Source organism: Hibiscus syriacus, unplaced genomic scaffold, assembly GCF_006381635.1.
Source record: "Hibiscus syriacus cultivar Baekdansim isolate YM2019G1 unplaced genomic scaffold, ASM638163v2 tig00116970_pilon, whole genome shotgun sequence".
Taxonomy (NCBI): Eukaryota; Viridiplantae; Streptophyta; class Magnoliopsida; order Malvales; family Malvaceae; genus Hibiscus; species Hibiscus syriacus.
The window spans coordinates 1,995,713-2,009,848 of record NW_024063494.1 but is presented as its reverse complement, the minus strand read 5'-3'; the positions used below and the strand labels follow the sequence as shown (position 1 = coordinate 2,009,848).

Here is a 14,136-nt window from a genome sequence, read left to right as displayed (position 1 = left end):
TTAATCCTCTTTAAACCTCCCTTAAGCTTCCACATCATTTAAGGTTTCAAAATTATCCCATAAACTAAAGCAAAAACCAACTTGAATAAACTCACCTTTAGCTATTGGGGAGCACGGGACAAGCAAAATATGAGAAGAAGATAACTTATCTAACTTTCCCCTTTTCCTCTTTTTAAATATCCCTAATAAAAATAAATTTTTAATCCATTTCCCTCTAAAGGACCAAAATGCCCTTTTATTCTTCCATTCTTACTAATTAGTCTTAAACACAATTTCCCCATTCATTTCTTATACTTTACCATTTATTCAAATTAAATCCTCTAAATTTTAAATTCCTTCATTATGGTTATCTACTCGATGTTTGGGGTATTACAGGTCATGGCCATGAACAACCACGTGTTTAATGCCAGCTGTGTGGAAAGAATTGTCATCTTGTTGTTGATTGTTGGTACCGGTTTGATCAGACCTTTACTGGTAGAACGACTGATCGTGTTGTGCCTTGTGGTGACTCAGCATTTGTTAGTTACTCTAGTTTGGAGCCAACTACTATCAGTGTTGAAGATTGCTCTTGCTATACAAAAGCTCGAGTTAAGGCACAGATTTTCTACACCTCACAGCCGCAGAGCCATGTACCACCAGTACAAGGGATCATTGGGTGGTTGACTCTGGGGCTACACACCACGTAACCCCTGACTCAGCTAATGTCATCAATCAAAAAGATTTCTCAGGTCCAGGTAAACTTATTGCTGGTAATGGAGGTTCACTTCCTATTTGAGCTATTGGTAAATCTATTTTATGTTCTTCTTTATGAGTATTGTTGTTGAATGATCTTCTTCATGTACCTAAGATAACAAGAAATCTGATCTTGATCTCGAAGCTTGCTAGGGACAATGGAGTGTACTTTGAGTTTCATGCATCATACTGTTGTGTTCATGATAAAGAGACTGGCAATGTTTTGTTGCAGGGTCGAGAGAATGATGGCTTATACTCTTTTCAAGTTGATTGTGTTGATGATAGGAGTTCTCGTTTTAAAGCTAATAATATTGTTGCTTCGCATAGTTTGTATGACCAATGGAATAGACGCCTTGAGCTTCCTACACATGGAACCCTAGAGCAAATATGCAAAACGATCAATGTACATGTTGAGCAAAAGGTTAATGAAATCTGTGTTGCTTGTTACATGGGCAAAAGTCATAAGCTTCCATTTTCTAATGCAACTATTGTGTATGAGTCACCTTTTCAACTTGTTTTTACTGATTTATAGGGGCCATCTCCAGTTATTTCGAATGGTTATAGATAATATATTAGTTTTGTTTATGCTTGCACTATACATACGTGGTTGTATCTTCTTAAGGATAAGTATCAAGCTACTCATGCATTTTAACTCTTTCAGCAACTTGTAGTAACACAATTTGGACTGAATATTTTGGTTGTTTATAGTGACTGGGGAGGCGAGTATCGTTGGTTGTCGCGTATACTCACTGAGGCTGCCATTTCCCATCGTGTTACATGCCCACATACTTCATAACAGAATGATGTAGTGGAGCTTAAGAACATACATATTATTGAACTTGACCTAGTCTTACTTGCTCAAGCTTCCATGTCAATTCACTATTGGTCATATACAATGGTTATGGATGTTCATCTAATTAACAACCTTTCTTCGGAGGTGCTAAGAGGAAGGTCTCATTTTGAGTGTTTATTTAGCAAGAAGCCTGATTATGGTCTACTCAAGGTGTTTAGGTGTCGATGTTTTCCTCACTTGCGATTGTTCAGTAGTCATAAGTTAGACTTTAGATCTCAGCCTTGCACATTCTTGGGTTTTAGCCCTCAACACAAAGGGTTTCTTTATCTTGCACCTAATGGATGTGTAATTGTTTCTCGCTATGTGAAGTTCAATGAATGGCATTTTCCGTTTGCATGTGTTACATCTGTCAGAAAGGTAGCAACTGCTTCGGAGTTTAGCATGTCTCTTGACATAGTAGTGGATGTTAACAAGTTGCATACTGGTTGTACTAGGGTGCCAGATGCCACTACCTTGTCCTTAGATACTCCTAAACCTAACTTAGCACAGTCAATACCAGGAGATATGTTTGTTGTCTTGCGTGAGGCTCCTAGTGTTGTTTAGTTTTCACCAGCTCCAATAGTTCCCGAGTCTGTTTGTGAGGCTCAATCACTACCTGGTGAGTAAATAGTGACTGTAATGGGTAACACTCACCCTATGTTGACTCGTAGTAAGTGTGGGGTGTTTAAACCAAAAACTTACACTACATTCTTTGATGATACTGTGACATCCACTGCTTTAATTCATAATGACACGTAAGCTCTTGTTCCCCTACCTGATGATAGGAGCGTGGAGGGGTGCAAATGGTTATTTAAGCTTAAGCAAAACCCTGATGGGTCTGTGCATCGATACAAGGCTCATCTGGTTGTAAAAGGGTTCACTCAGGCTCCTGTACATGATTTCAAGGACACGTTTAGCCTAGTTGTGAAGTTTTCAACGGTGTATGTTCTTCTAGCCATGGTTGTTGCAAAATGATAGATCTTGAGACAGGTATATGCCAACAATGCTTTCTTGAACGGTGATTTGAGTGAAGATGTTTACATGCAGCAGTCTCCGAGGTTTGAACCGTTTGTTTCAGATGGTTCTCCGCTGGTGTGTAAGTTGTAAAAGGCGCTCTACAGGCTTCGCCAGGCACCACACAACTGGAATGAAAAGCTTAAAGCTAGTTTCTTGGAACTAGGGCTTATCAAATCAAAAGCAGATGTTTCCTTGTTCATTAGATTCAAAGATAATTGTTGTACATACATTCTTGTGTATGTTGATGATATTATAATCACCGGGACTTCTGCTACAGATGTTAATCAGGTTGTTCAAATGCTCAGTTGTTGTTTTTTGCTTAAGAATATTGGTGAGTTATCATATTTCCTAGAAATAGAAGTTAAACAAGTTGGTGCTTGGTTGGCACTTAGTCAACGCACATACATATGTGATTTGTTGAAAAGAACAAACATGATTCAAGCAACTTCTACGTGCACTTTGATGGTTGATGTTGCAAAGATTGCTGATCAAGATGATGCTCTAATGAAGAATGCTCGTGAGTATCGCCATGTTGTAGAGGATCTCTTGTATATCTGTCTATTATAGTCGACCAGATATTGCGTTCGCAGTCAATAAGATGGCTCAGTTCATGCAGTCTCCTAAGTGAAGTACATTTCATGGCAGTTAAACATATCTTCCGTTATTTGGTGGGTACATTGAATTATAGGTTGGTGTTTTTAGCTGGTGATTCTAGGTTACAAGTCAAAGCCTTCTCAGATGCTAACTGGGCTGGTGATGCTAGTGATCGCAGATCCATGTCTGGATATTGTGTGTTTCTTGGGGATTGTTTGGTTGCGTGGAGTTCAAAGAAGCAAAAGACTATCTCTCGTTCCACAATGGGAGCTGAGTATAGGAGTTTTGCTGATTCGTCCGCAGAGGTTACCTGGCTTACTGATTTGCTAAGCAATCTTGATGTGTCTCCGTAGGATGAGCCTATTATTTGGTGTGATAACACAAGTGTTGTTTCCATGAGTGTCAATCCAGTGTGTCATGTCCGCTCCAAGCATGTTGAGCTGGATGTTCACTTTGTTTTTTAGAAGATTGTTGATGGTCAGCTTCGAGTAAGCTATGTGCCTGCTGGATTTCAAGTGCTTGATGGTCTAACTAAGCCACTGGCTCAGGTAGCATTTGAGCAATTCCGAGAAAAATTCCGAGTGCTTCCTTGTTGAAGAAGGGAATAAGAAGTAGAGAGAATATTGAGATACTCCATGTATTCTATGATTCTTTGATGATACTCCAATAGTTCCCGAGTCTGTTTGTGAGGCTTAATCACTACCTGGTAAGTAAATAGTGACTGCAATGGGTAACACTCACCCTATGTTGACTCGTAGTAAGTGTGGGGTGTTTAAACCAAAAACTTACACTACATTCTTTGATGATACTGTGACATCCACTGCTTTAATTCATAATGACACGTAAGCTCTTGTTCCCCTACCTGATGATAGGAGCGTGGAGGGGTGAAAATGGTTATTTAAGCTTAAGCAAAACCCTGATGGGTCTGTGCATCGATACAAGCCTCATCTGGTTGTAAAAGGGTTCACTCAGGTTCTTGGACATGATTTCAAGGACACGTTTAGCCTAGTTGTGAAGTTTTCAATGGTGTATGTTCTTCTAGCCATGGTTGTTGCAAAAGGATAGATCTTGAGACAGGTATATGCCAACAATGCTTTCTTGAACGGTGATTTGAGTGAAGATGTTTACATGCAGCAGTCTCCGAGGTTTGAACCGTTTGTTTCAGATGGTTCTCCGCTGGTGTGTAAGTTGTAAAAGGCGCTCTACAGGCTTCGCCAGGCACCACACAACTGGAATGAAAAGCTTAAAGCTAGTTTCTTGGAACTAGTGCTTATCAAATCAAAAGCAGATGTTTCCTTGTTCATTAGATTCAAAGATAATTGTTGTACATACATTCTTGTGTATGTTGATGATATTATAATCACCGGGACTTCTGCTACAGATGTTAATCAGGTTGTTCAAATGCTCAGTTGTTGTTTTTTGCTTAAGAATATTGGTGAGTTATCATATTTCTTGGAAATAAAAGTTAAACAAGTTGGTGCTTGGTTGGCACTTAGTCAACGCACATACATATGTGATTTGTTTAAAAGAACAAACATGATTCAAGCAACTTCTACGTGCACTTTGATGGTTGATGTTGCAAAGATTGCTGATCAAGATGATGCTCTAATGAAGAATGCTCGTGAGTATCGCCATGTTGTAGAGGATCTCTTGTATATCTGTCTATTATAGTCGACCAGATATTGCGTTCGCAGTCAATAAGATGGCTCAGTTCATGCAGTCTCCTAAGTGAAGTACATTTCATGGCAGTTAAACATATCTTCCGTTATTTGGTGGGTACATTGAATTATAGGTTGGTGTTTTTAGCTGGTGATTCTAGGTTACAAGTCAAAGCCTTCTCAGATGCTAACTGGGCTGGTGATGCTAGTGATCGCAGATCCATGTCTGGATATTGTGTGTTTCTTGGGGATTGTTTGGTTGCGTGGAGTTCAAAGAAGCAAAAGACTATCTCTCGTTCCACAATGGGAGCTGAGTATAGGAGTTTTGCTGATTCGTCCGCAGAGGTTACCTGGCTTACTGATTTGCTAAGCATCTTGATGTGTCTCCGTAGGATGAGCCTATTATTTGGTGTGATAACACAAGTGTTGTTTCCATGAGTGTCAATCCGGTGTGTCATGCCCGCTCCAAGCATGTTGAGCTGGATGTTCACTTTATTTTTTAGAAGATTGTTGATGGTCAGCTTCGAGTAAGCTATGTGCCTGCTGGATTTCAAGTGCTTGATGGTCTAACTAAGCCACTGGCTCAGGTAGCATTTGAGCAATTCCGAGAAAAATTCCGAGTGCTTCCTTGTTGAAGAAGGGAATAAGAAGTAGAGAGAATATTGAGATACTCCATGTATTCTATGATTCTTTGATGATACTCCAATAGTTCCCGAGTCTGTTTGTGAGGCTCAATCACTACCTGGTGAGTAAATAGTGACTGCAATGGGTAACACTCACCCTATGTTGACTCGTAGTAAGTGTGGGGTGTTTAAACCAAAAACTTACACTACATTCTTTGATGATACTGTGACATCCACTGCTTTAATTCATAATGACACGTAAGCTCTTGTTCCCCTACCTGATGATAGGAGCGTGAAGGGGTGCAAATGGTTATTTAAGCTTAAGTAAAACCCTGATGGGTCTGTGCATCGATACAAGACTCATCTGGTTGTAAAAGGGTTCACTCAGGTTCCTGGACATGATTTCAAGGACACATTTAGTCTAGTTGTGAAGTTTTCAACGGTGTATGTTCTTCTAGCCATGGTTGTTGCAAAAGGATAGATCTTGAGACAGGTATATGCCAATAATGCTTTCTTGAACGGTGATTTGAGTGAAGATGTTTACATGCAGCAGTCTCTGAGGTTTGAACAGTTTGCTTCAGATGGTTCTCCGCTGGTGTGTAAGTTGTAAAAGGCGCTCTACAGGCTTCGCCAGGCACCACACAACTGGAATGAAAAGCTTAAAGCTAGTTTCTTGGAACTAGGGCTTATCGAATCAAAAGCAGATGTTTCCTTGTTCATTAGATTCAAAGATAATTGTTGTACATACATTCTAATGTATGTTGATGATATTATAATCACCGGGACTTCTGCTACAGATGTTAATCAGGTTGTTCAAATGCTCAGTTGTTGTTTTTTGCTTAAGAATATTGGTGAGTTATCATATTTCCTGGAAATAGAAGTTAAACAAGTTGGTGCTTGGTTGGCACTTAGTCAACGCACATATATATGTGATTTGTTGAAAAGAACAAACATGATTCAAGCAACTTCTACGTGCACTTTGATGGTTGATGTTGCAAAGATTGCTGATCAAGATGGTGCTCTAATGAAGAATGCTCGTGAGTATCGCCATGTTGTAGGGGATCTCTTGTATGTCTGTCTGTTATAGTCGACCAGATATTGCATTCGCAGTCAATAAGATGGCTCGGTTCATGCAGTCTCCTAAGTGAAGTACATTTCATGGCAGTTAAACATATCTTCCGTTATTTGGTGGGTACATTGAATTATGGGTTGGTGTTTTTAGTTGGTGATTCTAGGTTACAAGTCAAAGCCTTCTCAGATGCTAACTGGGCTGGTGATGCTAGTGATCGCAGATCCATGTCTGGATATTGTGTGTTTCTTGGGGATTGTTTGGTTGCGTGGAGTTCAAAGAAGCAAAAGACTTTCTCTCGTTCCACAATGGAAGCTGAGTATAGGAGTGTTGCTGATTCGTCCGCAGAGGTTACCTGGTTTACTGATTTGCTAAGCGATCTTGATGTGTCTCCGTAGGATGAGCCTATTATTTGGTGTGATAACACAAGTGTTGTTTCCATGAATGTCAATCCGGTGTGTCATGCCCGCTCCAAGCATGTTGAGCTGGATGTTCACTTTGTTTTTTAGAAGATTGTTGATGGTCAGCTTCGAGTAAGCTATGTGCCTGCTGGATTTCAAGTGCCTGATGGTCTAACTAAGCCACTGGCTCAGGTAGCATTTGAGCAATTCCGAGAAAAATTACGAGTGCTTCCTTGTTGAAGAAGGGAATAAGAAGTAGAGAGAATATTGAGATACTCCATGTATTCTATGCATGTAATCCATGCATGTGTGTTGAAGAGCTGCTAATGCATGTTATTAGTATGCTAATAGAGATTGTTAGGTTGTTGTAAATGGTTTTAGAAGTTGAACTTTTTGTTACAGCTAAGCTATAAGTACCACACTTGTGTATATTACAAGGCATGTTAATTCAATAAACATTTTTTCATTTGCTCTCAATTTCTTCTAGATCTAGTGTTTCTGCTACAGTTAACAAATTTTAAGGATAAATATTTGAATATATATATATTAACGTTATTTTCAAAAGAAAACATTAAAAATATTAATATTGATCGTGATTTTTTTCTTCAAATCTCATATTGATAAATTAGTAAAAACTTTTTAAAAAAAACATTAAAACTTAAATGTATATAATACAAGGCTAGAAAGAACTTAGGGATTTAAATTTAGTTTTAAGGTAAAAATATTAAGGAACCTAAAATAAAAATATAATTTAAACTAATATATATACATGTATTAAAATTACCGGGTTAGGACGGGTACCTGATTATAAAAAAAATTCGGCACAGACACAGCTCAACTACTTGAGATAATCACAGGTCGGATAATTTTTTTAAAAATTACCTGGTTTTTTAAATTCTGGTCGACAGGTGAACAGAGAGAGTATTTTTAAACAACCCCTAGTCCTCGAGTATCACTCGACTGTTGATATAACTTGAATTGTACTCTTCCCAAAGTAGTTTTACTAAATGCTTTAAAAGATACGCTCTATGCTCACATAAACGTTTTCCGCTGAATCGTTGAACAGCAGGCTTGGAGAGGAGAGCGATACCTAGTCGTCTAGGAGACGTCAAGTCGTAACGATAGCAACATTGTTGTCCCGGGGGTTGGGAATAGACACTCTCGGATTCGTCGAGCAATGAAACCGATATTTGCAACCCTCCCGGTCAGCTTGTTTGTTTTTTAGTACATCGAGCATGCTCTACCATGTAATCGTGAGGCTTCGGCTTGCAACGAAACCTTGTCTTTTGTTACATTAGCATGCCATTTTGCAGCTCACTCTTCTTTCTTTGATAACCTTGCATCCCACAAATGACAAATTTCAGTTCCGGCATCTCCATCTCTGGCTTTGACGACATTAAAGAGTTGTGATCTATTACATTTGAGCATGTACCGGCACAGGTGGCCTGCCCTTCCGAGGCTCTAACGTCAGGGAATTCACCGATGCTGAAATGTCCTCAAAGCTAATGTTTCAGTTAATGGGTACTGGCGTCATGGTCTTGAAATCACCAAACTCAACTGTTACAACACCTTAGCTAGTTTGAAATTTTCTAACACATTACACTCAAAACTTTACAGTATTTTCACGATTGAAAAAGTACTCAAAGGATCACATCCTCGTATTTATATTCAGAAATACGTCCGATATGTGCCTGAGGCAAGCGTCAAGTACGACAAGTTCAGTTTTTCAACAGAAAGTAAACCTCTATAGCAACTAATGACATGAGATTATTAAAAGCAACTCTGATCTTCAATAGTATATAAAAAGTACAGCATGGATATATGATAAAGTTCTTCAATCTTTTCATTATGCACAAAAGCTCTAAATACAATAGGAATACCCACAGATCAACCGGTTACCGTTTCGGAGGTAGGGTGAAGTTCTTCTTTATGCTTTACTCTCTCGAACCTAACATTATATTGGCATAACCACTACAAATGCAACCCAATTAACTTATAAATTATCATCAAGAATAGTGGACATCAACAGCCCTTGGATGAACTCGCACCTTCTAGCCTTTTCCTCGTGATCCTTGTCCGAAACTTGGGGCTGTTGAGGCTTTCTGTCAACATAAAGAAGTGTTAGAAAGTTGGGATATCTGCATCCAATATGGTGACGATTTTCATCAGTTGAAAGTAGTGATCTATGTTTACTCAAAACTCGAATATCTATTTGAGATAGGTAAGTTCACCTTTTAAAGATTTTCTATGTATCTGAAGAGTTTTGGAAGGTCATATATCCCTATACTCTTGTATTAATATGCGTCGGACATGAATGCTTCAAGGAAAATGAAGAACCTAAGCCTAAGCTACCATGATCTAATTCTAGTGATTTCAGAGCCATAACAATAAAACAAATGTAGCCTAAGCCATGAGATTTCCGAGCCATAATGACTTCACTCAAAGCAGACAAAGAAACAAAAGGACTAAAATTGCAATAATATATGATACCAGCACTTGTACCTTTCCGGAGATTCTTTATTTCCGATTTCCTTTACTGCACTTGCTTCAGCAATAGAAAGAGGCTGCAAGCTTAAAGGCTCATCACCAGGAGGACTGAACATAAATGATGACAATAAAGGATCGGCTTCAATATTGGAGGAAGAAACAAATGAAGATCCCCCAAGAAGGGCCTGCAAATTTCCTTCTCGCAGTTCTTTTCTCAACATAGAAAATGTCAAATTGGATCCACCCTTGCGTAATCTCCGCCTGCGCTGCATGTAATGTCCAGTCAAGGTATAACCTAAACCATTCACCAAAGAATGCTTACTCAAATAAACAAGAGACATTCGAACTTAAAAATAAGCGAACTGAGAATAACCTTTTTAACAGAACAACAAAGTATAAACTCAGTCGCCCTAAGGACACATACAGTTTGATTCTAACATAAAAAAATCTAAAACAAATGCTCATAAATAACCTTAACGAAATCTATCATGTTTCACACGTGTTGCCTCATCATTGTGCGCAAGTCAAGCACCATGATGAATATGAAAGCAGGTCAAAGCGTACTGCTTTTTAAAATAAACAGATAAATACTTTGATGTTTGGACCAGATCTACATGGAAATAGTTTTACTTAACCAGCATTCATCAGAAAAATAATGATGTAAAACAACTAAACCCAGCAAACAAAATCAACAAAAAGAGGATATCTTTAGAAAATTCCCATGTCGCATAGTAATGTGGCTGACAATATCAGTTCCAACCCTCTTCGCACAAACCGGGCACACCTGAAAAGGTAAACAATGAAACAAACACCTATTAAGTAAAATTCAGATGCAATTCTCAAACAATATTACATGTCCGGCAAACCAACAACACAATCAATTTGCCAAGAAAAAAAAGTATCAATGCTTGAACTTTGAAGAATCATAGACCCTAACAATCAAATTAAAAGCTAAGCACCTTAAAATGCAACATCTATCACTCTAGCAGTAGTAAGATTCACCAATAAAGACGCATAGCTGAGAATATTATAAAAAGTCTTATAAAACTTAAATCCCCAAAATTTCCAATCTTCTTTTTTGCAATTATGAACTATTCAATACACATTTCTTCTGTTTATATGCTTCAAAAATCCTGTAAGAAAAACAATAATTTCATCAAAAGAAGAAATATTGGCAGAAGGTACCCCGTTTTTTATTTCCACAGGATGTTCTTCGTCGATGTGGCAACAAAGGCCAACAGTGTCAAAATCCTCAGCACAAAATGGACATAAAACCTGCGCCTTCAAATCCTCATCTCCTTCAATTTCTTCATACCCTCCTCCCAGAAACAGATCTAAAAAAATTCATCAACAAATTAAAATCATTTCCATTTCTAATTTTCTCGAGAAACAAACAGAAAAAATACTAACCGGATCGTGATTGGCGACGCCTTGACGAGGAAGAAGACAAAGAAGAAGAAGAATTGGAGAACCGAAAGCTCCATGAATTTGACTCCATTTTCCTGAGAAAATAAAGCAGCTTCTTCTTTTTCGATCCAATTATTTATCAAACTTTTTCCATTAAAAAGAACAATCGATAAATTTATTGAAATAAAATAACAAAAAAAAAAACTTCACAGAACTAAACAAAAAAAATATAAAAATAAACCCTAAAAAGATGGAAGAAACGATCAGGGGAAAAGAACAGAGAGTGAAGAGACTGTACACCGAAATTCTGCTATATTTTATGAAACAAATTGCTTTTATTTTTCCAAATTGACCCCTTAAGTCTTGTTGAATTATCAAAATGCTCCCCACTTCCATAACCAATTAACCACTTGAGCAGAAAAGAATAGTGGTGGGTGGCTGTGATTCCATTACTGGACGAGGATTTAATAACGTCACGGTGGCATTTGATTGGGTGTTCGTTAAAACGCGTTTTACTAACGTCGTGCGTTTTGTATTCTCCACGTGTCCAGCGGGAGCTGTCATTTTTTTGTTTTCGGTTCCGACAACGAATGTTGATTGCGATACATTGAAGATTCGCTGGACAAATGTTCAAAAATGGTTGAATTTTTGGAATATTGCATTGGGGAAAAAAATCATCATATAATGGTATTGAAAGATTGGGAACCACACCAAGGTCGCATAGTATTCCATATGTTTTAGTCGATCCAAAAACAGACCAAGATCACATGATATTCCATGTGTTTTAGTCGGCTAGAAACCCCTCGAAGACGCATGGCAAGCATGGCGTCTCCCACTTATGAATGGCCACTTGATTGGCCAATTCAATGGCCTTTACGCTGCCCCATACATATCAGTCTGCCTCATACATCAGACAGCAATAATGCTACAATAATGGAGGCAGGGAGGGTTGGATGTTGGTTGGAGCCATTATGGGGGTTAGTTTTTGAATATATATGTGGTGTATGGAGGGAGGGGGGGGGGGGGAAGAAGAAGAAGATGAAAGAAGAAGAGAAAAAAAGTTAAAAGTCGGTTCTACTACATTATTTGATAAATTCAGTACGGTTAGTTTTTTCTTCAAAAATATAGACGATAAATTTTAATTTGTTCGATTTACTAAATTGGTTATTTTATTAATTAATGTTGTTTAGTTCGAATGAAATTTAGTTTAAAAATAAATAAATTATCTTGAATTTAACTTAAAAATAAATTAGATTAGGTTTAAAGTATAAGATTTAAAGAAAGTAATTTTTTTTAAATTAAATAAATTATATTGTTATTGTTGTTTTTACAAATTTTTACTTGTTTAAATTAAATAAGTTACTTAGTGTAGATTATTTTTAGATTAAATTATTTTTTGTAAATTAATGTTTATATTAAATGTAATCTTTAAACTGAATTTTTTCGTTATTCTAATTTGAGTATATATTATATGGTAAATTGGGATTGATTTAATTTTTTGTTATTTTTTTCTGAAATTAGTCCAATAGTTTGTTAATTTTTTTGCAGAAAAAACGTGAATTAAGTTTGAAGAAATTTTATTTGAGATATTTTACTTTTGATTATTATGTTAATATTATTTTTATAAATATTTTTTAAATACTAGTTTTGTTATGTTAATATTATTTTTATATTGTATGATATCATTTTTACGATTATGATCATAGTGTACCATAATTTTTTTCTAAATATAAATTTTGAATTTGTAGAGAAAATGAGCAACAATTTTTTCACGATTATCCATTATAATGGACATATTGTGGAAAATGAGGTCGGAAATGTTTTTTAGTCTGAAAGACCTATAAATATGATGTTCAAAAGGGACATCACATTTTTAGAAATGAAACAAATGATAGAAAGGAAAATTCGAGCTACAGTTGATGGTTTGAAGTATATGTTTATGGTATGTCCCAATCTAATTAGATATGCTGCAATATCAGTTGAAGAATATGATGATATTTGAACCATGATTGGATTACATGAGTCAACAAATATTGCAGTTATTGAGTTATTTGTTGATGTGCGTAAGATATTTGATGTTCCTGGGTCATGAAGAAATGTGGATGGAAATTCATCTCAAATGGCTTTCGAAAATGAGTTTGAGGACTCGACATACAAATCGATAAAACTGTTTTATGGTGCTATTGGAAAGTGGAAATGAAGTTGGTGGAACATCTGCAGAAACAGAATACGAGGAGAGAAACATATATCATTTGAAATTGAATGTTGGTGTTGATGCTGAAAATCGATGGAGAGAAATCCATGATGATTCTAGCGAAGATGAAGAAACTAAGGAACCCGTTTTTGGCTGATGATGATAATTTTTGCTATGGTGGTACACCTAACCTGACCAATGATGAAGTTTCGACACCATATCAACTTACCTCTCACATGTACGAGATAAATTATGATATGATGAGGGGCACCAGAATTCCTAGACATGCCACATATACCTCTATACCACATGGTTGAATCATTCAAAAATTATAGTGAATTTTCGGTTAAGATGCAATTTAGAGGAAAAAAATGAAGCTACGTTGATTATTAAAGAGTATTGCATCAAAGGTCATGTAACATTCCAAAAACTGGGCTAGTGACTAAAATGTAAGTTTTTGAAATTTTGTGCTCAATTTTGAAAAAATTGAAAAGTTCAAAGACTTAATTAGAACATCTTGGTTTAGGATTGAATAGAAAAGTTTGGAAGTTGTAAGGGCAAATTAGTCTTTAAGTAAGAAATGAATTTAAAATACATTATTCAAGATATTTATACACATAAGTGGGAATGAAAGAAGTATCTGGAAATGGTGTGTTATTTCTTCTTCCTTTAGCCGTAATTTCCATTACTAAGGTGAGTTTTCATAAGTTGATTATTTCTTGACATTTAAGTTTGGTTTATGCTCTTTGGGTGATACATAAGCTTAAGGAAAACTTAAGATTTCTTAAAACCAAAAGATGAAGAAGTTATGAATGATTAACAGTAAGGAGTTTTTAAGTGAAATTATTGAGAAAGAGTTAGTAAGTGAAGTTTGATGTTAAATTTAACTTTTCATCAGTCAGAATAAGAAATTTAAAGTGTTAGAAATGAACTTGGAACATGTTGAATATTTGGTATGATTTTTGAGTTTAAGTGTTTTGGTGAGATATTGAATATTATGATGTGTTCAAGTGATATAAAAATGGTTTAAGTGAATATAGTTGAATTTGAAGTAATGAAAGAAGTTCAAAGTATGAAGTTTATATAAGTTTTGATAAATTTTTGGGTTAAATGAGTGTATTA

General features: G+C 36.5%; 1 protein-coding gene across 1 annotated transcript; it reads right to left on the bottom strand.

Moving 5' to 3' along the window:
• Positions 1–8,746: 8,746 nt before the first annotated feature.
• LOC120191517 (protein DEHYDRATION-INDUCED 19 homolog 4-like) lies at positions 8,747–11,053 on the bottom strand. Its single transcript, XM_039194457.1, has 5 exons — positions 10,824–11,053; positions 10,599–10,747; positions 10,120–10,197; positions 9,429–9,685; positions 8,747–9,028 (listed from the first exon to the last, which is right to left on the bottom strand). The coding sequence occupies exons 1-5, from the start codon at positions 10,909–10,911 to the stop codon at positions 8,920–8,922; spliced, it is 681 nt and encodes a 226-aa protein (XP_039050388.1). The 5' UTR covers positions 10,912–11,053; the 3' UTR covers positions 8,747–8,919.
• Positions 11,054–14,136: the final 3,083 nt, after the last annotated feature.

What these genes read in the sequence shown, in the direction of transcription:
- LOC120191517 (XM_039194457.1), bottom strand. Translation starts at nt 10,911, where the DNA reads ATGGAGTCAAATTCATGGAGCTTTCGGTTCTCCAATTCTTCTTCTTCT. An exon ending in GCGTCGCCAATCACGATCCG is followed by an intron (nt 10,748 to 10,823) that starts GTTAGTATTTTT and finishes GAATTTTTTTAG; the next exon opens with ATCTGTTTCTGGGAGGAGGG. An exon ending in AATAAAGAATCTCCGGAAAG is followed by an intron (nt 9,029 to 9,428) that starts GTACAAGTGCTG and finishes TTATGTTGACAG; the next exon opens with AAAGCCTCAACAGCCCCAAG.